The sequence below is a fragment of the Ostrinia nubilalis genome, chromosome 8 (assembly GCF_963855985.1).
Source record: "Ostrinia nubilalis chromosome 8, ilOstNubi1.1, whole genome shotgun sequence".
Taxonomy (NCBI): domain Eukaryota; kingdom Metazoa; phylum Arthropoda; class Insecta; order Lepidoptera; family Crambidae; genus Ostrinia; species Ostrinia nubilalis.
Window position 1 is genome coordinate 8,089,082 of NC_087095.1, and position 22,664 is coordinate 8,111,745.

General features: G+C 36.7%; 1 protein-coding gene across 1 annotated transcript; it reads left to right on the forward strand.

Moving 5' to 3' along the window:
- Positions 1-641: 641 nt before the first annotated feature.
- LOC135074165 (macrophage mannose receptor 1-like) lies at positions 642-5,117 on the forward strand. The gene is made up of 6 exons (XM_063968470.1): positions 642-725; positions 1,646-1,762; positions 2,666-2,806; positions 2,923-3,120; positions 3,373-3,624; positions 4,809-5,117. Exons 1-6 carry the CDS (start codon positions 671-673, stop codon positions 5,006-5,008), a joined length of 963 nt encoding a protein of 320 aa, XP_063824540.1. The 5' UTR covers positions 642-670; the 3' UTR covers positions 5,009-5,117.
- Positions 5,118-22,664: the final 17,547 nt, after the last annotated feature.

The window sequence follows — 22,664 nt, forward strand, 5'->3', positions numbered from 1 at the left end:
TACTATTAACTTTTAAAGAGGAACAATCCTGTCATACATGAATTTTGCGAATTTTTAACCATTTACGCAGCGTCAGCTCTCGAAAGCAAAAAATCACTGATTTGAAACATTCTTCATTGGTGCTCCGCTCCTATTGGTCTTAGCGTTTTGATATACATAATATAGCCTATAGCCTTCTGGGACAAACGGGCTATCTAACACAAAAATATTTTTTCAAATCGGTCCAGTAGTTCCTGAGATTAGCGCATTCAACCAAACTCTTCAGCTTTGTAATATTAGTATAGACTAGCTTTCCGCCTGCGGCTTCGCCCGCGTGGAATTTTGTCTGTCACAGAAAAACAATATCGCGCGCGTATTTGCTCACCGTTTAGACCTACCCTGGACTACGACAAACATTTTAAAACCAAAATCAGCTCAATCGGCCCAGCCGTTCTCGAGTTTTAATCAGACTAACGAACATCAATTCATTTTTATTATTTTTATTATATAGATTAGTATATGTATAATTTAGTATTGATTAATATAGATATTAGTATAGATAGTTTATAGATTAGTATAGATTGATTAAACAATTACCGGTACTGGTACCGGATAGGAACCCAAATTGATACACCTTTAGCATTTATATTCAATCAGTATCTGTAAGTCGTAGTTGAACCAAGGAGTAATCATGTGTGGGAATTATTATTATTTAGCTTTCTATTTAGTCTACATTTCTATTGCAAGTAAGTTGTTTCATAGTATTATACAGTATGTCCGGGCATGTAGTGATCAAACTTTAAGGGCGTAACCTCTGGACAATTTTATTGATGAAAATTTGGGGCTTGACCTATTTTTCGCAAAATTACAAGGATTTAAGTTTTAAATTTTTAGTTTTCCCATCTTCCTTCAAAAACAAGTGAAAGCGTGGGTAATTTAACACTAATAGGCAAATATTTTAAATCATGCGATGGCCAATAAAATTAAAAGTACAAAACATACACAAGTTTCATACATTTTAAGGAAGTAAGAATGGATTTAATTAGAAAAACAATGACTTTTTTCACTTCTTTTTCAGTTATTTCCCATCACAATAAAAACCGGGTCGTTAATATTTTTCATAGAAATAGTTAATAGTCTTTATCTCAAGAACAAGACAAATCTAATAATTATCTAGTATTCATCATACTAGTTTCATACAGACTTGACTATAAACTACCATACCGCAAAATGACTGTTCCCCAGTGTAATTAAAGAAAGCATAGTAATATCTTTATCTCAATAATATAGAATGGAAACGATAATTAGTGATCTCACTCGTTTATTTCTAAACTATACAAGTTATCCAAAAACTGGTTACTGATCCTGAAAGTGCTTCATGAGCTCTATCGAATTACAAAATAAATCGGATCTATCCGAAAATTCGATGTTTCCAGCTTCCAAGAATATCAATCGTGGTCATGTATTTTGTCCTAATAAATAAATAACGTTATTATTTCAGTATCAGTAACCAGTTTTTCGATATTTTGTATAGTTTTAATCGAGTGAGATCACTTGCCGATTCCACCCTGTATTCTTACGAATATTTCATATTTAAATAATAATCACGCTTTAATCGATCGATCTCGGTGGTCAACTGATTTTCAAATCTAACTTTTTTTTCAAGGTACAAATGGCATATTCCGTTATGACTACACATACAGTAAAGAGGCAGGAGGATGGCTGAAGCTGCACCAAGCACCAGTGACGTTTACAGAAGCATTTCTACGCTGCGACCTAGAAGGTTAAATTAAATACGACACATTATTATTAGAATTATGATATATTTTAAGTTAGGTATATTATTTAGTACATACCTACTTAATATTATTATAGTAGTTTTTTGCGTTTAGATAAAAACAAGTGCGTGTCGTGCCACGCGCAGAGTAGAGTTCTATTGATAACACAATATATTTCAGAAGCAAGCAATTTCTTCATCTATTACTTTTCTATTATTATTCACTTTTAATATTTTCTCATAAGCAATTTTGATTTATTAGGTAAGAAATTTTATAATTCATGAGTTAAATTACTATTACTCTTAACCTTATTAATCTTAACCGTTATAGTTTTCCTTAAAAAAATATAAAAAGGGCTATTACTATTATTTTGAATTTTCCCAGATTTTTCACGCCAACAGTTTAGTTATTAGAGAGGGACGCCCTATTCGAACAAAAATTGGCACTTTAACCTTTAATATTTTGCAAACGGATCCCTAGATCGCAAAACAAACTTAAAAAACCCCTAAACCATTTTTAAAGACCTATCCAACGAGACCCCACACAATGGAGAAGATGAAAAAAAAACTCATCCCCACTTTTAATGTTAGGAAGTTTCTTTTTCTAAATTTTATTCTACCACTTTATCGGCGTGATTATATTATACATCCTACCTCCACAAAGTTACAGCTTTCTAGTGCAAATAGTTTTCAAGTAAAACCTCAGACGGACAGACAGACATAACGAAACTACAAGGGTTCCTTATCAGGACTACGGAACCCTAAAAAGCTTAACTACATTGAAAATTTATTTAATTTGATGCATTCAATTCTTCTCGCCACGACCTCTTTGATTTTTCTCTAAAGATATTATAATACCGTTAGGAGTCATGATATTATCTATGATTAATGTTGAAGACTAATCTACAGGTGCAGTTCTGGCATCGCCGCTGAATGCAAATCTCCAAGCAGCTATGATAGCAAGGATGACGGCGGGAGCTAGCTGTGCTAGTCGCGTCTTTACGGGATTCCACGCCACAATTTCCAAAGGGGACTTCACATCTATCGAAGGTATTTTGAACTGGACGTAAAAAGCCATTTCTGTATCATTTACAGAGGTGGAAGTTCTATTTCTTTGTAATGTTTTATACTTTTTATAACGTGATAATGATTATACGTTTAATCAGGTATCCCGTTAGCAAAGATCCCCGTGCAATGGGCCATGGACGAACCTGACAACTTCCAGAACCAGGAATATTGCATCATCATGCTGCATAACGGGACGCTGGCTGTTACGCGGTGTAATGAGACGTACCCATACGTGTGCTACAAGAAGAAAACCAATAACCCTGTGATGAATAAAAATTGCGGCACTGTCGACACTGGTAATTAACTGCATTTACAGACAAAAACACAATAACCTTACATAACTGAAACATCTCTACACAAACAGCATGTTATCTATATCAACTGTTATATCAACTGAAAGAAAATTTAGACTGTTTGTATTGGTTATTATAATTTCGAAACTACTAGACCGAATTTGAAAATAGTTTTCACCATTAGAGTCCTGCATTATTTCTGGTGAACATAGGCATTTCAATATCTCAATAACCTTTTATCTGTTCCGATTGTAGCTTATACATTTGAACAAAGCACTGGTAGCTGCTACAAGTTTCACCACTTGGGGAAGACCTGGTGGCGCGCGCAGATGACCTGCCTCGCGGAGGGCGGCTATCTGGCCATCCTCAACAGCAATCAGGAAGCCACAGTCCTCATAAACCTCTTTGCCAAATATCCAGCCAACACTATAAATTTGAACAATAAGGACGTTGTTTCAGTTGGATTTCTTGATTGGGATCAAAATGGCACTTGGTACACAGTACATGGTAAGTTGTGATTAGTGATGTACAAGGCTCGAGGCTTCCGAGTCCTTTTGCCGAGAGCTCAGAGTCGTTTACAGGGCTTGCCTCGTTTGTATGAAGCTCGACGACTCGGAAGTCTTTTTTTAGAGTTCGAGCCTTTTTCGGGGCTCGCCTTGTTTGTATGAAGCTTGGAGTCTTTCGCAGAGCTCGAGCCTTTTTGAGAGCTCGAGCCTTTTTGAAAGCCCAGTTAACTTTTGTGTTAAGATCGTTCTTTTGAATAAAACTGCAGGAATTCTGATACCTACAATAAAATACATAGTTATTTGAAAAACGTTTTTCACAAAAGGACACAAATCAAATAATTACTACAAACAATTAGAATTTGTCCTAACAAAATAAAATATAGGTACATTTTAAAAATCTTATAATAAAAATCAATGTACCTAGGTGATGTTTTTTTTTTATTTTTTGCCGAAGGTTTGAGCTATTTTGAAGGTTCGAGCTCTTTTGAAGGTTCGAGCTCTTTTCAGGGCTCGAGCACTTTTAAAGCCTCGAGGCATGGGTCAGAGAGCTCGCAGCTCGGCTAAGCTCGGGGCACCGAGCCTACCGAGCTCACTGAGCCTTGCCATTCCGCCTCGAGGCTTCAAAAATAGGACTCGACGCCTCGAGTCTTGTACATCACTAGTTGTGATATGGTGATTTCTTATCTCAAAGAACGAAAGACAGTTTCGTTTTAATGACAACTTTATGACAGATGATGAAAGTCATAGTCAAACTTATTAATTCTTACTATAGTTACTAAAGAGTTTCTTCAGTGTATGGTTCGCGTGGGTGTAGTTTTTTGAATACCCTCTATTAAACAGTGTGAGTCACGATAAGTGCACAAATGAAAATAGGTGAAACTAGACCTATTTTCAGAGTATTTTATGTACTTTCTAGTATCGCCTGTTATTTAGCATTATTACTGTTTTTTTTTATCAGGATATACCTCTTAGTTTAAAAGTTATTACGTTTTCTTTACAATAAGTAATTGGAAAAAAAAAATCTTTGAAAAATAAAATAAAAACTTAAAAAGTTTTGACCTCTTTTTTGTCGATAAAAATAGGTCTAGTTTCACCTATTTTCATATGTGCACTTTATCGTGACTCACACTGTATATTTGGATCTACTTGCACTTCATTGGGTATAGCTGATTATGATACTTTCAGGTCAGAGTATTGAAGCGGCAGGGTATGCGAGGTGGGCGGACAACCAGCCGTCAGGCTCCAATTTATTCGGCGGCGCCTACTGCGGGGCCATGGCCCGCACCGGCCTGTTCGACGACATCTGGTGCGAGTCTATTCCTTTTGCTTTTATATGCGAGAAGGCCCCAGAGAGTCTAGTTCCCAATTACGAAGAACATGAATAGAATAGAATAATTGTTTATTTGGATAATACATTATAAACTTACAGTTGTTACAGCTAAACCATGTTGTGCTACATCTTGATGTATTAATATTGAAACAAAAAAAGAAACAATGCCATTAAATATTAATTTTTAACAGTACATTAATAAAATTTCCAATAAAATATATCAAAAATAACATTTGTAAATATTATTTGAAAGTCAAGAAATCCTTTATTTAATCAAAACTATGGTTCATAAGCCACCTGTGTAGTCTATTTTTAAAAATATTTATATTAAGATCTTTTATTTCTTTAGGGATTTTATTATAAATACGGATCCCCATGCAAAGACATATTTTTCCGTATTTAGTGGATCTCGATATGTCTTTTGGATCAGAGTCTTACGCCACGGCAGTTATTTCAATGTTTATACCTGATAACGCAGTAGTTAGGACAGGGAAAAATAGTCAACCCAATGTTTTTATATTTTATAGGCTTCAAACTTTCGGTTGGTAGGTATTTAATTTGTTCAAAAAACTTATGAGTGCTCTGTGTAATAAAGGTTTTTTTTTTAATTAATAAGGATATTTTTAGTCAACCTACTCTTCAACATGCTTCAAATAATTTAATATAAGTTTCATTGAATAAACAGATGATGCAAAATCGCCACTAGTACCAGAGTAAATACAAATGAGTAGGTCATCTTCATAGAAACGCACCGAGCGCGGTTTGTATGTGAGCGCGCCAATATAGGTATGTATGCGGCGTGCACGCACACACTTTTCACAAAATTCGACGCAAGTCACTACAAAGTATACGCGAGCAGTACGCAGCACATGGTCGTGTATAGTTTGGAGGAGCTTAGTAAAAAAAGTCATCTCCAAACTATACTCGATTATAGTATAAGATCCCGCTATACAACGACCTTCACCGAGATGCTTATTTGATGAAACATATTTTATATATTCAATTTAACATGTCTGTACGCGCCAGCATTAAAACCTCATGCAATTCAAACTCATGTCACACTATTCTATCACTCATTCTGACAGTCTTTTTCCTATCCTCTCCCTCCCACCTTCAGTCTCGCTCTCGCATCGCAACGCGCCGCTTCGCCTACCTATCTGGGCGTTAATACTAAATAAGTATCCAAAATAAACCAATTCAAATAAACCCAAATCGCGCGCTAAACTCATCTCAATAAAAATTCAAGTGTTTGTGAAAGTGAAAGAAGAACCAAGCTTGGACCGTCCTGTGGAGTCTGCTCAATCGAAGGTATCCCATCCCGCTCCTATCCCAATCTCCTACAACTCCTTTCTGGTCCTACCGAGCCGCATGGTTCATTTCCTATCCTTTACACTTACAGAAAATCACAACTACACATTTTCACGCATCCGTCATTTTGACAACTCTCTAGAAAATTCTAGAAAATTCGCTCGTTTGACACATTCTTTCTGGAAAGTTCGATTCGTTTGACATTTGACACATTCTAGAAATTACTATTCGCTCAAACGTCAACTCGTTGTTTGTAAAACACGTAGGTATATTTTTTAAATTCAATCTTTAAAATTTTATTTCAATTCAATTTCAAATTCGCTTACATACGCTACGCATTTTATTTTCCTACTGGATTATAAATAAATACGCACAACTCAACTCATTTTTAACGCTAACTCTCGTGCGTGTGTTTGCTCACCTACCAATACAATGGAGGGAGTAAAACGCAAAATTAATTTGCTTGAAGCTAAAAAAGAAGCGCTTTTTCAGAGGGTTCAGGAACTATACGACCTCAGCCTAAAGGTCTCCGACCCTCAGATTGAACAAATTTTCATGTCTCGCATGCATTCGATTGAAAAAACGAGATCGGATTTTCTTGATACCATTGACGAACTTAATTTGTGTTATATGAAAAATGATGAGGAACTCAAACCTACATTTGCCGCACTCAACTCGTTTGACGATTTGTACTGTAACATCCTTTCGGTGCAAAGCTCCATCGCACAACTAAAGGCCAACACAGAGCGTCGCAAACAGGATTTCGTAAAAAAATTACCGCCTTTAGAACTAGTCTCTTTCGACGGAGCCCCTTCCAAGTGGCCCGTTTTCTACCAAAATTTTAAAACGCTTATTCATGAGAACACTGGTTTGTCTCCAGGTGAAAAGGCTCAATACCTTATAGGAAAACTTTCCGGAAAAGCACTTACAATTTGCTCGGGTATTCCACCTACTGGTGAGAACTATTACATAATTTGGAACAATCTATTAGAAAAATACCAAGACATAAGAGTACAAGCCTCTATGTATTTGGAACAGTTAATAAACTTCAAATCGCAATCTTTAGATGAATTTTTGGAACAGTATTGCTCAGCTGAAGCTGCCTTACGACGTTTACAGATTGATGACCTTTCCGATTTCATTTTGACTCATATTGCTCTCAGTAAATTAGACAAAGACACTCTAAATTTATTTGAACAATCCATTAAGCACGTAAAAATGCCTACGTTTAATGATCTCAAGACTTTTATAAAAGTACAAAATAAAATCCATGCTTTACGCTTATGTTTTACGCAGAATAAGCCGTACGTTAATAATAAAACGAATTTCGCATCGCAGTCTAAAAACTCGAAACCGACACAGTCGTTTGTTTCTAATACAGCTTCTGGAGTAAAACCCAATCAACATTACTTCCAATCTCAACCGAATTCGCAAGGCTCATACACTCCATCCGCTGTACGCAAGAATTGTCAACTTTGTAAGACGGAACCTGAACATGCCCTGTTCAAATGCAGTTATTTTCTCTCGAAAAATGCGCCAACTCGCCACTCTTTAGTTACTAAATGTAACTTTTGTCTCAATTGTTTAGGCTTTCATAACATCAAAGATTGCAGATCTCAAAATCGTTGCTCAGTTTGCCAACGTAAACATCACACTCTTATTCATATAGATAACTTTAACGTGAATAGACCTATGACGTCACAGCAGCTGACCTGCAGCGCTACGCTTTCGCCGACCGACGCGTCCATGTCCGCGCCCGGTCCGGTCACGCCGCCGTTGCAATCGATGCCAACCAACAATGTATCTCTCTCTGCAGTCACGCCGTCGATCGCTGATGAATCTAGTACCACGGTCTTATTACCCACCGCGTCAGTGTATACTTATGACAATAATAAGACGTGTCAAAAATTACGCGTGTTTCTAGACACAGGTTCGATGAGCAACTTTATCACAAATAAATGTTGTGCGCGACTGAACTTAAAAGTCAATCCGCTACCTACCACTATTAAGGGCATAGGTCAGTCTGAAAGTGTGTCGCTAGGATATGTATCTTTCACAATTGCCTCACGCTTTGATCCCAGGTGTAAATACACTATTAACGCACGCGTCATTGATACAATAACCGATTATTTACCTAATGTAAAGGTTGACATAACCCAGTTATCACATTTACAAGGTCTTCCTATGGCTGATGACAGCTTCGATATCCCTGCTGAAATCGATTGTTTGTTAGGCAATGAGATATTCCCGCTTCTTTTAGGTAGTAATAAAATAACTTCACCGCAATCCTCTGTCATCGCTATCGAAACCACGCTCGGATATCTCGCTATGGGACGCGCTCAGTGCTACTCAGCTCATTCACGCAATGATAATAAAGCATTCTTTTGCAATGTAGACTCGCACTCATTAGAATCACTCACGCAACGCTTTTGGGAGCTTGAAAGTGTACCTACTAAGAGACACATCAGCCCTGACGACGAAATATGTGAAAACATTTTCCAATCAACTCATTCTCGCGACGACTCTGGGACGTATACCGTTTCTTTGCCATTTAAACTCGACCCATCAGAACTCGGCGATTCTTACTTTACTGCTAGGCGTCGCTTCTATAACTTAGAGAAAAAGTTAGACTCAACTCCGGGCTTACGCACTAACTATAATGAAAATATTCAAGACTGTATCGATCGCGGTTTTCTGTCAAAAGTTGAAAACGCATCGAATTCAGAGGAAAATACTCCAAATTATTATATACCTCATCATGCAGTATACCGACCAGATAAACTCACTTCAAAAACTCGAGTCGTTTTAGATGCAAGTTGTAAAACAACCTCTGGAAAGTCGTTAAATGATGTTCTTTACACTGGCCCAAACTTACAAAGTAATATTTTTGATCTTTTAATTAACTTACGCATTTTCTCAGTCGCTTTATCTGCTGATATTGAAAAGATGTATTTCTGTGTGAAGCTTGATCAAAATCACCACCCGTTTCAACGCATATTATTTCGATTTGATCCTGAATCACCGATTGATACTTATCAATACAATAGGGTTTCTTTTGGCGTTTCTAGCTCGCCTTACCTCGCTATGCGTGTCGTTCGCCAACTCGCTGAGGACGAGCGCGCGAATTATCCTATCGCCGCGTCTGAAGCTCAATCCTGTATGTATATGGACGATTATGTCTCATCGATGGACGGGTTAGAAAAAGCTGAACAATCTTACCATCAAATGGTTAAGATGTTCATGGCCGGGGGGTTTAAAATGGTTAAGTGGATCTCGAACAACCCTGAGCTTATAAATAAGATTCCCGATTCGCATAAAAATCCACAGCTCGTCGATTTTGACACTGACTCAGAAATTACGACAAAAATCATAGGCATGCAGTGGCTTCCTAATGATGACGTTTTTCTTTACAAAATTAACTCTACTAACTCTGACCAATGCACAAAACGCACGATTCTTTCCGCAACCGCTAGATTATTCGACCCTTTGGGTTTGCTAAGCCCTGTGACAGCGTTTCTCAAACTTTTAATTCAAGAATGCTGGCAGCGCGAACTTGAATGGGATCAGCCAGTTCCAGACTCAATAAAAAATAAATGGAATCGGTTTGATAGTGAGATTAACTATTTATCGCAATTAAAAATATCTCGTCATATAGGGATCACCGCGGGTTGTCACGTCACTATCATGGGCTTCGCGGACGCCAGCGAAGTATGCTACGGAGCTGTGGTTTATGTGCGCGTGAGCTCTGATGCAGATTCACCCGGTGAAGTCTTTCTTATCGCATCCAAATCGCGCGTCGCGCCTTTAAAGAAAATATCTCTTGCGCGGCTTGAACTGTGCGCAGCGCTGCTCTTGACAAATCTTTTATTATCGGTTCGCGATAGTATAGAGAATCGTTATCCTGTTAACTCAATTTACGCATTTTCAGACTCGACTGTCACTCTCACGTGGATACATTCTCCCGCGTACAAATTTCACACATTTGTTGCGAATAGAATTACTGAAATTAATTCGAAACTCAACGCAAAAATTTGGCATCATGTTAATGGAAATGAAAATCCTGCAGATGTAATATCGCGACCTGTAACTCCTAAAGCATTATTAAATCAATTAAATTGGTTTCACTCTCCTCAATGGACAGCTCAGCCAATCTCGCAATGGCCTATCGAGCCATTTCAAGTTTCATCTAACAGTGTTCGACTGGAAGAGAAAACTATCGCTCTTGTTTCAGAGACAAGCTCTCAATCGGACTCTCACCCTTTCGATCGATTAATTGATCGCATTTCCACGTACCCAAAATTATTACGCGCTACTGTGTACGTGTTACGCTTCGCTAAAATACTACGTTCAAACGGAGTGGTTACATCCTCTGATTTAGAACTCGCTGAACTCTATTTAGTACGCCATATACAGGCACTATTTTTTACTCAAGATATGCACGCAATTAAAAATAATAAACCCTTTAACAAATCGCTTCTTAAACTTAACCCTTTCATTGACTCTGATAATATACTTCGTGTCGGAGGTCGACTCACTCACTCTCAACTCAACTATGGACAAAAGCATCCAATCATTCTATCGCCTAAACATCGCTTCACTCAACTTTTAGTTGATTACTTTCATGTATGTAATTTACATACTGGTCCTTCACTTCTACTCAGTCTGCTTAGACAGAAATTTTGGATACTTTCCGCACGTAACTTAGTACGTCAAAGAGTGCATCAATGCAATATCTGTTTTCGTTTAAACCCTAAATCTACAAACCCTCTTATGGGCGACTTGCCATCATTTCGCGTTTCAGAAGCTAAAGCCTTTGTTTATACATCGGTCGATTATGCAGGTCCCTTCTTTATTACTCACATTCGCCGCAGAGGTGTTAAAAGCCAGAAGGCTTATATTTGTTTATTTTGCTGTCTTACAACTAAGGCTCTACACATAGAGTTAGTTTCAGACTTAAGCTCTGATCTATTTCTCGCCGCTTTTCGTCGATTCATTTGTAGAAGAGGCCCCGTTTCCATGATATATAGCGACGGAGGTACTAACTTCATTGGCGCTAAACGCAAGCTTGACGAAATTTACGCTCTTTTAGAATCTGACTCTCACAAAAATTATTTAAGTTCACATTTGGCTGAACAACGCATTAAGTTTCTTCATAGTCCACCATATGGTCCGCACTTTAACGGCATCACAGAGATAAATGTTCGTTATGTAAAAACGTATCTTTATAAAGTTATTGGTCTTCAAGTGTTAACATACGAAGAGTTCAACACTGTACTTGTACAAATAGAAGGCTTATTGAATAGTAGACCATTGTGTGTTCTTAGCTCTGACCCATCTGATATATCCGCTCTCACTCCCAATCACTTTCTCAATATAACTCCACTGAAATTCTTACCAGTAGAGAATGTCTCTGATATTTCTGACAATCGGTTAACGCGTTATCAGTTAGTCAATAAATTAGTGCAAAGCTTTTGGCGTCGCTGGAGTCAGGAGTATTTAACTTCTCTACAACGCCGTGAAAAGTGGAATACGGTGACCAAACCGATAGATGTGGGCTCTGTTGTTGTTATAAAAGATGACAATGCGCATCCTCTTTGTTGGCCATTGGGTGTGGTTGTGGAAGTATATCCCGGAAAGGACAAAATCATTCGCACCTTAAAGATTCGCACTGCAACCGGTACTTATGTTCGGCCTGTAGTTAGAGTTTGTCCTCTTCCTTTACAGTAACTCAAATAATGCTCTTAACTTAATTTTTTTCTTTATTTTTAATTTAACTCAACTTTAACGCTTATTTAACTCAAATTTAACTCGTTTAGTTCTCTCTAACGCATGCTTTTTTGCGTTTTTAACTTTATTTTTTTTTACAAACGCTACTCAATCTAGAGGAAGACCTCTAGGCCGGGGGAGTTGTACGCGCCAGCATTAAAACCTCATGCAATTCAAACTCATGTCACACTATTCTATCACTCATTCTGACAGTCTTTTTCCTATCCTCTCCCTCCCACCTTCAGTCTCGCTCTCGCATCGCAACGCGCCGCTTCGCCTACCTATCTGGGCGTTAATACTAAATAAGTATCCAAAATAAACCAATTCAAATAAACCCAAATCGCGCGCTAAACTCATCTCAATAAAAATTCAAGTGTTTGTGAAAGTGAAAGAAGAACCAAGCTTGGACCGTCCTGTGGAGTCTGCTCAATCGAAGGTATCCCATCCCGCTCCTATCCCAATCTCCTACAATGTCAATAATTATATTGCTTAAGGGTTGCCTAATAAATTTCAGTCCAGGATATGATTAATTAATCATTAAAAAAAGTTTTATTTTTAAATATTTCATCGGTTTGATTATTAAACAAACTCCATACCAATCGAAAGTATGAAGCCCATAGAATATGCAAACGTTAGGTTGCCTATTCTTTTCCAGTCATAACTCTCGGGTTGCCAGGTATAAACAGGTAAATTGATAGAGCATTTTGCATCGGTCTGATAATTTAATCAAATATAAATGAAAATAAAGATTATTTCATTATGAACACGGTGGTATAGGGTTGCCTGCGAAAAATCAGTCCTGAATGACGGTTGTCGAATTTTGTAAAGTGAAATTATAACTGAAAGGTGACATTTTTCGAGTAGTTGGCAACATTTGGGAAAGACGAGTTGTATGAGGCGTTTGTGTGTCTTGTCAAGAGGTGTCGCTTGGGTGAAGAAATTTCTCCAGTGTTGCCATGCTTTCGGAGATTTGGTCCAAAAATGTCGAAAGTGGAAATAACGACTTCCGGTCAAAAATTTGGATGACGCCTCCTGCAAAAGGGTCGTACAAATGACATTTGACCATTTTCATCTCGATCACCTGGCAACACTTGCAGCTATGGGGAAAAGTATTTTTTTTCGACATGGGTGTCTTTAAAGTTAAGGACGGACAGAAGGAGATATGGCAGAAAAAATCCAAAAATGGGGTTTGGTCGGTTATACGACCCAAATTATGGGAAAAATCCGAAAATTCAGAAAATCAAGATGGCGACCGAGTGAGCGGCCATTTTGTAAAAAGTTTCAGATTTCTGATTTTTCAAATGCATTTTTTGGGCAGTTGGCAACATTTGGGAAACTCGAGTTGTATAGAGCGATTACGTAGTTTGCTAAGGAGTATCGTTTGGAAAAACAACATTTTCCAGTGTTGCCATACTTATTGCATTTTTCGCTTAATCTAGACCATTTTCCGCGCCGAAACCCATTTTTACTTTTTTTCTAACTTAAACCAATCCCGTGAAACAATTCCTTAAAACCACCCAAGTCCCAAAATTTTGTGGCCCCGTAACTGCCAGTGTTGCCAGGTAATCGAGATAAAAATAGTCAAATGTCATTAGTTTGATCTATTTGCAGGAGGCGTCATCCAAATTTTGGACCAAAAGTCGTTATTTCCATTTTTTACATGTTTTGACCAAATCTTTCAAAGTATGGCAACACTGGAAAATGTTGTTTTTCCAAACGATACTCCTTAGCAAACTACGTAATCGCTCTATACAACTCGAGTTTCCCAAATGTTGCCAACTGACCAAAAAATGCATTTGAAAAATCAGAAATTTGAAACTTTTTACAAAATGACCGCTCACTCAGTCGCCATCTTGATTTTCTGAATTTTCGGATTTTTCCCATAATCTGGGTCGTATAACCGACCAAACCCCATTTTTGGATTTTTTCTGCCATATCTCCTTCTGTCCGTCCTTAACTTTAAAGACACCCATGTCGAAAAAAAAATACTTTTCCCCGTAGCTGCCAGTGTTGCCAGGTGATCGAGATGAAAATGATCAAATGTCATTTGTACGACTCTTTTGCAGGAGGCGTCATCCAAATTTTTGACCGGAAGTCGTTATTTCCACTTTCGACATTTTTGGACCAAATCTCCGAAAGCATGGCAACACTGGAGAAATTTCTTCACCCAAGCGACACCTCTTGACAAGACACACAAACGCCTCATACAACTCGTCTTTCCCAAATGTTGCCAACTACTCGAAAAATGTCACCTTTCAGTTTTAATTTCACTTTACAAAATTCGACAACCGTCATTCAGGACTGATTTTTCGCAGGCAACCCTATACCACCGTGTTCATAATGAAATAATCTTTATTTTCATTTATATTTGATTAAATTATCAGACCGATGCAGAATGCTCTATCAATTTACCTGTTTATACCTGGCAACCCGAGAGTTATGACTGGAAAAGAATAGGCAACCTAACGTTTGCATATTCTATGGGCTTCATACTTTCGATTGGTATGGAGTTTGTTTAATAATCAAACCGATGAAATATTTAAAAATAAAACTTTTTTTAATGATTAATTAATCATATCCTGGACTGAAATTTATTAGGCAACCCTTAAGCAATATAATTATTGACATGTTAAATTGAATATAAAATATGTTTCATCAAATAAGCATCTCGGTGAAGGTCCTTGTATAGCGGGATCTTAGACTATTAGTTTCACACCCTTGCGTTCTGGCTATGTATAGAACGGAAAGACGCCTTCCCGCTAATCCCCGCTAAATTTTGTCAGTGTGTGCGCGCCGCAGCGTCTTTCCGTTCTATACATGGCCAGAACGCACCCATAGGAAACTGCTCGTGTATATTTTGTAGTGCCCGTTTGTAAATCTGTGACTCCAAACTATACACGAATTTTGCGTACTGATCGTGTATAGTTTGGAAGAGCTTAGTAAAAAAGTCATATCCAAACTATACTCGATTAGTTTCTACTGCACCACTTACACTTGACTAGAGTGTGTTTAGTTGATATTGATTTAGTAAAATATGGAATTATATTTAAAATTACATTTATTCGATATTATTACATAAAATATTATTATTTTACTGAATCTATAATAAATCTAGATTTTTAACACTATTGTAGGTAAGTGGTTTTTGAAATTAAATTGATTAGGTAGATTTCAAATTAAATAACAATTATTAGTGTAATCATAAATTCATTTAAAACTAGCGGCCGCCCGCGACTTCGTACGCGTGGATCCCGTTTTACCCCCTTCATCTATCTTACGCGGTTTAGATTTTTTCATACAAATGTTTTTTTTTATTTGCGGGAATTTTGCAATATCCTGTTGTAACTAAGCTTTAAGTTTACTAAGATACCTGCATGCCAAATTTCAAGCGTCTAACTTAAGCGGTTTAGATTTTTCATACAAATGTTTTTTCCCGCTAACTCCCGTCCCCGTGGGAATTTTGCAATATCCTGTTGTAACTAAGCTTTATGTTTACTAAGGTACCTGCATGACAAATTTCAAGCGTCTAACTCAAGCGGTTTAGATTTTTCATACAAAAGGATTTACCCGCTAATTCCCGTTCCCGTGGGAATTCCTAAGTATCCTATAACCTGCCCAGGAGTATGAAGAATAATTGTACCAAGTTTCGTTAAAATCCGTAGAGTAGTTTTTGTTTCTATAAGGAACATACAGACAGACAGACAGACAGACAGACAAAAATTTTACTGATTGCATTTTTGGCATCAGTATCGATCACTAATCACCCCCTGATAGTTATTTTGAAAATATATTTCATGTACAGAATTGACCTCTCTACAGATTTATTATAAGTATAGATGAGAGAGAGTGAGATAAGAAAGTTCAACGTGCATTATTAATACATTATGCGAGACTTTAAATGCTAGGTTTGTATTATCGGCCGTTTGGTGTAGTGGTTCGAAACGGACTACTATTCCGGAGGGAGCGGGTTCGATTCCCGCACAGTACAAACATTTGTGTGCATGAACATATTTGTTTGTATTGGACTGGGTGTTTTCTATGTATAGTAAGTATGTATTTACAAAAAAAAAGTATTTAAGTATGTATGTTTAATACTTAGTATTATGTACAAGCTTTGCTAAGTTTGGGACTAGAAGCGCAGTGTAAAATGTCTAAGGATATTTATTTATTATTTATTTTATTTATTAACTTTTATCTCAAGAACAAAATCATTTTGACATAATAATATTTCCATACCTACATAATTCTTAATTTAGGAGTTATTCGAGAATTGGTGAAAATTAAATATCAGCCCCAAAACAAATATCTTTTCTATGGCAGAATACGTGTCGAAAGATGATTCAATGTTTAAAGTAGACACGCAGATATGAATTAATATGTAATAGAAAGAGAGGTCAATAAGACAAAATGACTAGCATGCAACTACTCGCGTATAAATTGTAATCACGCACTTATTACAATACATACATGATTAGTCCGTATGCGTACTGGCGATGTATATTTTGGAGTAAGATAATTGACCTAAGTCACTACAAAGTATACGCGAGCAGTACGCAGCATATGCGTACTGGTCGTGTATAGTTTGGAGGAGCTTAGTAAAAAAAGTCATCTCCAAACTATACTCGATTAGTTTCACACCCTTGCGTTCTGGCTATGTATAGAACGGAAAGACGCCACGCCGCATACGTGTTGGCGCGCTCACATACAAACCGCGCCCGTGCGTTTCTATGAAGATGACCGAGTAGGTATTTACTCTGCTAGTACGGATCTTAGACTATAGTGTGTTGAGTTAAAAGTTAAAATTAAACAAACAAAATAATAGCACATAATAGGTAGATAAGATAAATTCTACTACTAGAGTCACCAACCCCTACTCTTCTCCGGGTGTCGTAAGAGGCGACTTAGGGACTACACATCACACAGAGAACGGGCAGCAGCGCTCTATGAAAAACATAAATCTTATAGGTAAACTGCGATCTCCAGCCCGCCTGCCAAGCGTGGGGATTATAGCAAAACCCTCCTATATAAAAAAATATTTTAATTACGCCGTGTTGCTTAACTCTATTATCAAAGGTGAATAAACTATCTACGTTAACTACTAACCTATTCATAGGCGTGCATGCCTTGCAATCAGCGTGTGAAAGGTCAATACGTTTCCAGAAATGCGTAAAAAAGAGATAACAAGTGCGCGGGGTGAAAACAAAAACATTGAATATCTTTGTAAATAATCCGCGAAAATTAATTTTAATAATTTACATAATTATTTTATGATATTATAAAAAAAAAACCGACTCCAAAAAACATACACTAAAAAGTAGAAAAATAATTAGGTACTAATCTTATTTATTAGGACGAATTAATATTTATGTATACCATGATTGATACTCCTGGAGTCGGTGCCAAGATTATGAAACGTGTGAATTTGCCTGCACCGACTCCAAAAGTATCAATCATGGTATACATAAACATTAATTCGTCCTAATAAATAACATTAGTACCTAATTATTTTTCTACTTTTTAGTGTATGTTTTTTAGAGTCGGTTTTTTTTTATAAAAATTAACTTATTTCTTGCTTTTTAGTTACTTATTATTACCTTGATGTTACCACTGAATGTAGGCAGTACATTGAGACTATATTCTTCATGTCAAGTGAAAATAATAATCCCTACAAAATACAGGTTACCATATCCGCAAACTAAAAAGACCACCGTCAGCCCACCTTAAAAATATGAAAGAATACAACTGTTGGTCTGTTTGTACCTATAAATTTAAAGAATTATCCTCCAACTCCTAAGCGTTAAGGAGTTGTACGTACCATGACCAGTTCATCATGATGAGATGATGACTACCTGATGCAAACACTTGAATAACTTTAGAAACTATACTTATCTATAAAATTAAAAGAATCATCCTCCAACTCCTAAGCATTAAGGAGTTTTACCTTCTATCATCAGCTCATCAATATGAGATGATGATTTCCAGAAGCAAATACTTGAATAACTTAAGAAAACATTTGAAAAACGATATACGTGCCTATAAAATTTGAGGGTTGCCCTCGATTTCCCTAGGATCCCATCATCAGATCCTGACTTGGTGACAATGGGACCACCTCAAAAGTGTACCCTATCGAACAAAAAAAGAATTTTGAAAATCGGTCCACAATTGACGGAGTAATCGGTGAACATACATAGAAAAAAAAAACATACATACAGTCGAACATATAACCTCCTCCTTTTTTGAGTCGGTTAAAAAATAAGACGGGGTGTCTGAGGTTTTGCGCTTTTTCATTAACATGTTGTATACAGGGTGTTAGGTAAATGGGTATATGAGCCGACACTAGCCCATTAAAATGGGCATATAAATGGTATGGTGAAGTCAGTGATTATCATCATTTAATTTTTTTTAATTTTCATACAAATCGGATTTTATAAAATTTATTTTGTATGAAAATTTAAAATATTCAAATGATGATATCAAATTTCTGACTTCACCATACTATTTACCTATATGCCTGAAGAAACATTAAGCTAATCGAAATTATGCGATATAAAATTCGGGTATATAAACATTGTACCAAACGATGATTATATTTAACAATGTTTATGCCTTATAAATATTCGGTTTAAGGAGATTATGCCAAGTGAGTTATGCCAAATGAATTTCTGCGTAACAAGATTCTGCCAGATAGAGGGGAGCCGGTCAGACTCTAGTGACGAATTGATTGACGCTTTATTAATCACTAGCGGCCGCCCGCGACCATGTACGCGTGGATCCCGTTTTACCTCATTAGGGGTGGAGTTTCGTAAAATCCTTTCTTAGCGGTTACCTACGTCATAACATCTACCTGCATGAAAAATTTCAGCCCGATACGTCCAGTGGTTTGAGCTGTGCGTTGATAGATCACTATGTCAGTCAGTCAGTCACCTTTGAGTTATACTCGTATTATTAATGAAAATCGGTTGAATAGTTTTTAAGTGCTACACTTACACCGCTAAATTCATAAACTTTCCGTTTCTTTTGGGCCAGGAAAAAACTCTACAATAATAAAGAGATTACATAACAATCATTTTACTACAATATTATTAGAGAAGGAAGATGTTACTACTCAATCTTAGATTAAAATCCTTTAGTGTACTCGTAGATCAAACGATTTGGGATTATATCCAAAATCCTGTGGACTATTCAGTGTTTATGCCCCCGACATAATGATGGCTCGCCTTTGAAGGGCTGTCCTATTTATACAACTTATATTCATTTCTGGTAATTTGAAGTTAAGGATGGTTCAACTTTTTGGAGAACCCGAGTAATTTCCGACCAGACAGCATTATGTCTTTGTTAGTAAATATTAAGTTTATTTATATGCTTCATTAACTCTAAAAGCGATGAAATATTTGATCAAAATGCGAGCGTGTGTTGTTCCCTCATGAAATTAATCAAAAATGAATAAGTCCTAGTCCTTTTTATATATATTTGTAGTGACTGAAACAAACATTATTGGATGACTCACATTCATTTGAACTCGACTCGATTCGAACTATTTGTTTCCATTTACTTACATTTTCTCATAATAACAATATCGTCTGTAGTTTTAAACAACATTCATACAAATAACTTTAACACTGGTATTCACAAACGATGCTTGCTTAAGTGAAGGCAGCAAATCGAACGCACAGCGTTGAATAGAGTTCTGTGGTTGGTTCGTGTGTCACCCTGTGAGTCCACGTGCGATGTGAGACATCATAGTAATGTTTGTGAATACGGGCGCAAGACAAGTAGGTATTGACGGTAACTTACATAGCAGTATAATAGGTGTTGGTTTCTGAGCAATACAACCATTGTGTGTGGATTAATTCTATAGGTACCAGTTAATGTAGTTACTAGTTGTCAATATCAGTTCTGTTAACTCAAAGCTGCTATTATGAGGATTAACAGCGTAAGCCCTTGCTCATTTACCTTTACTGGATCGTATACTACGGAATCATTGATTGACGTAATGGTTCAATATTGTGATTTATTGTAAAAGCTTTACTGCCTTTAGACACAGAATAAGTAATAGTACAGGTACAGAAGGATTACTCCGCAAGACGATTTAAATAAATGCGAGTCTTGCTACGACGCGATACAGTGGAATTCAGCTCGCACAGCACTACGTACCTACAATTTTATTCACCTACAAGTTTTGTCTCTTTCTATCGCGTGCCTCTGAACTCTTCTTACGCTGTTAGGGTTGCTGTCTAGTAGTGTCTAGTAAAAAAATAATTAATCTATTTATTTGTTATGAGGTACGTATGCAGGTAAGTACGCATTCATTATGGAAAACCTTGGGAGAGGCCTTTGCCCAGCAGTGGACGTCATTTATTTTGGCTGAAACGAACGAACGCATTCTGAGCAGTAGTCATGGTAGGTTAGGTTCCTATACTATCCTAAGAATTATTGATTACCTACATGGTCAACATACCTTTCAGCATCTTTGGGAAGCGGAAAAAAAGATAAATCCGGTAGATTTCTTTTCGAATTTAAACACCCGAACGCCGCACAATAATATTACTTTCTCTTTATGTCCATTTTTAAATAATACTTCGATCATAGAATTAGTTACTTACAACGCACGCCAGCGTCCTGACGGGCGCGCGCGTGACACTCGACTGATATAATACCCGCCGGCGGGGCGCTTCGCTGTAGGTAATTATCGGATGTACCGCGCGGAGTGAGCCAGGCCTGCTTTAGATAAGGAACAAACAGGAGAAACAACTATGATAAAATTAAAGTTAAACAAAAATTATGGTCATTAGTATACTCACTTTTTGCTTAGTTTAAAATCATTGCCAAAGTCATTAGCAGTATGAGTATTCTTATTTATTAAGATAAACTTATTCATATTTTTTATGTGTGTGTAAAGTGTCAGAGTTGTTTTTGTAACAATGTTATACACTTATATCCTTTTTCACTTCTTGTCGAGGAATTCAGACGTGTAACTTCTCGACTAACAGATTTGGTAACTACTATGTTATGTATTAAACTTAGACCCCCTTATAAAGTTAGACAAGTCTGGTTGAACTATGGTTTACATTGACATTTTGTATGGAAATTATATTTGAAACCAGTGCAAGTGTAGGGTTTCACTTTTTTGTAATAAGGGGGAGAATGTTCACAAAAATAAATAAATATAAAAATAAATAAATAAATAAAAAATTGTTTATTTGGCATAACACATTAAAATTACAAATTAAAACTTAAAACTAAAAATAAAATTGTACCAAACAGGTCCTCGCTCAGCATATGCCAAGGCACGAAGTACCTCGACGCTGATATTCTGCGAGCACCGTTTAAAGAGAGGGCGTCCAGCCGCGTCTTTCCATTCTATACATAGCCAGAACGCAAGGGTGTGAAACTAATCGAGTATAGTTTGGATATGACTTTTTTTACTAAGCTCCTCCAAACTATACACGACCAGTACGCATACGCTGCGTACTGCTCGCGTATACTTTGTAGTGACTTAGGTCAATTATCTTCCTCCAAAATATACATCGCCAGTACGCATACGGACTAATCATGTATGTATTGTAATAAGTGCGTGATTACAATTTATACGCGAGTAGTTGCATGCTAGTCATTTTGACTTATTGACCTCTCTTTCTATTACATACTAGCTTTCCGCCCGCGGCTTCGCTCGCGTGGAATTTTGTCTGTTACAGAAAAACAATATCGCGCGCGTATTTGCTCACCGTTTAGACCTACCCTGGACTACGACAAACATTTTAAAACCAAAATCAGCTCAATCGGCCCAGCCGTTCTCGAGTTTTAATCAGACTAACGAACATCAATTCATTTTTATTTATATAGATAGATTAATTCATATCTGCGTGTCTACTTTAAACATTGAATCATCTTACGACACGTGTCATTGTTTTGATAAAGGATTTTTTGGTGTTTCTTATTCTGCCATAGAAAAGATATTTGTTTTGGGGCTGATATTTCACCAATTGTAGGTATGTAAATATGTCAAAATGATTTTGTTCTTGAGATAAAAGTTAATAAATAAAATAAATAATAAATAAATATCCTTAGACATTTTACACTGCGCTTCTAGTCCCAAACTAAGCAAAGCTTGTACTATGGGTACTAGACAACGGATATAAACATAATTAAATACTTTTTTTTTTGTAAATACATACTTATTATACATAGAAAACACCCAGTCCAATACAAACAAATATGTTCATGCACACAAATGTTTGTACTGTGCGGGAATCGAACCCGCTACCACTTCGAACCACTACACCAAAGTACCAAACGGCCGACAATACAAACCTAGCATTTAAAGTCTCGCATAATATTGTATTTAATGCGCGTTGAACTTTCTTCTCTCACTCTCTCTCATATTAATTAAATTGTTATTTAATTTGAAATCTACCTAATCAATTTAATTTCAAAAACCACTTACAATAGTTTTAAAAATCTAGATTTATTATAGATTCAGTAAAATAATAATATTTTATGTAATAATATCAAATAAATGTAATTTTAAATATAGTTCCATATTTTACTGAATTTTACTAAATCAATATCAACTAAACACACTCTAGTCAAGTGTAAGTGGTGTAGTAGAAACTAATCGAGTATAGTTTGGAGATGAC

What these genes read in the sequence shown, in the direction of transcription:
- LOC135074165 (XM_063968470.1), top strand. Translation starts at nt 671, where the DNA reads ATGTGTGGGAATTATTATTATTTAGCTTTCTATTTAGTCTACATTTCT. An exon ending in TCTACGCTGCGACCTAGAAG is followed by an intron (nt 1,763 to 2,665) that starts GTTAAATTAAAT and finishes ACTAATCTACAG; the next exon opens with GTGCAGTTCTGGCATCGCCG. An exon ending in GGACTTCACATCTATCGAAG is followed by an intron (nt 2,807 to 2,922) that starts GTATTTTGAACT and finishes ACGTTTAATCAG; the next exon opens with GTATCCCGTTAGCAAAGATC.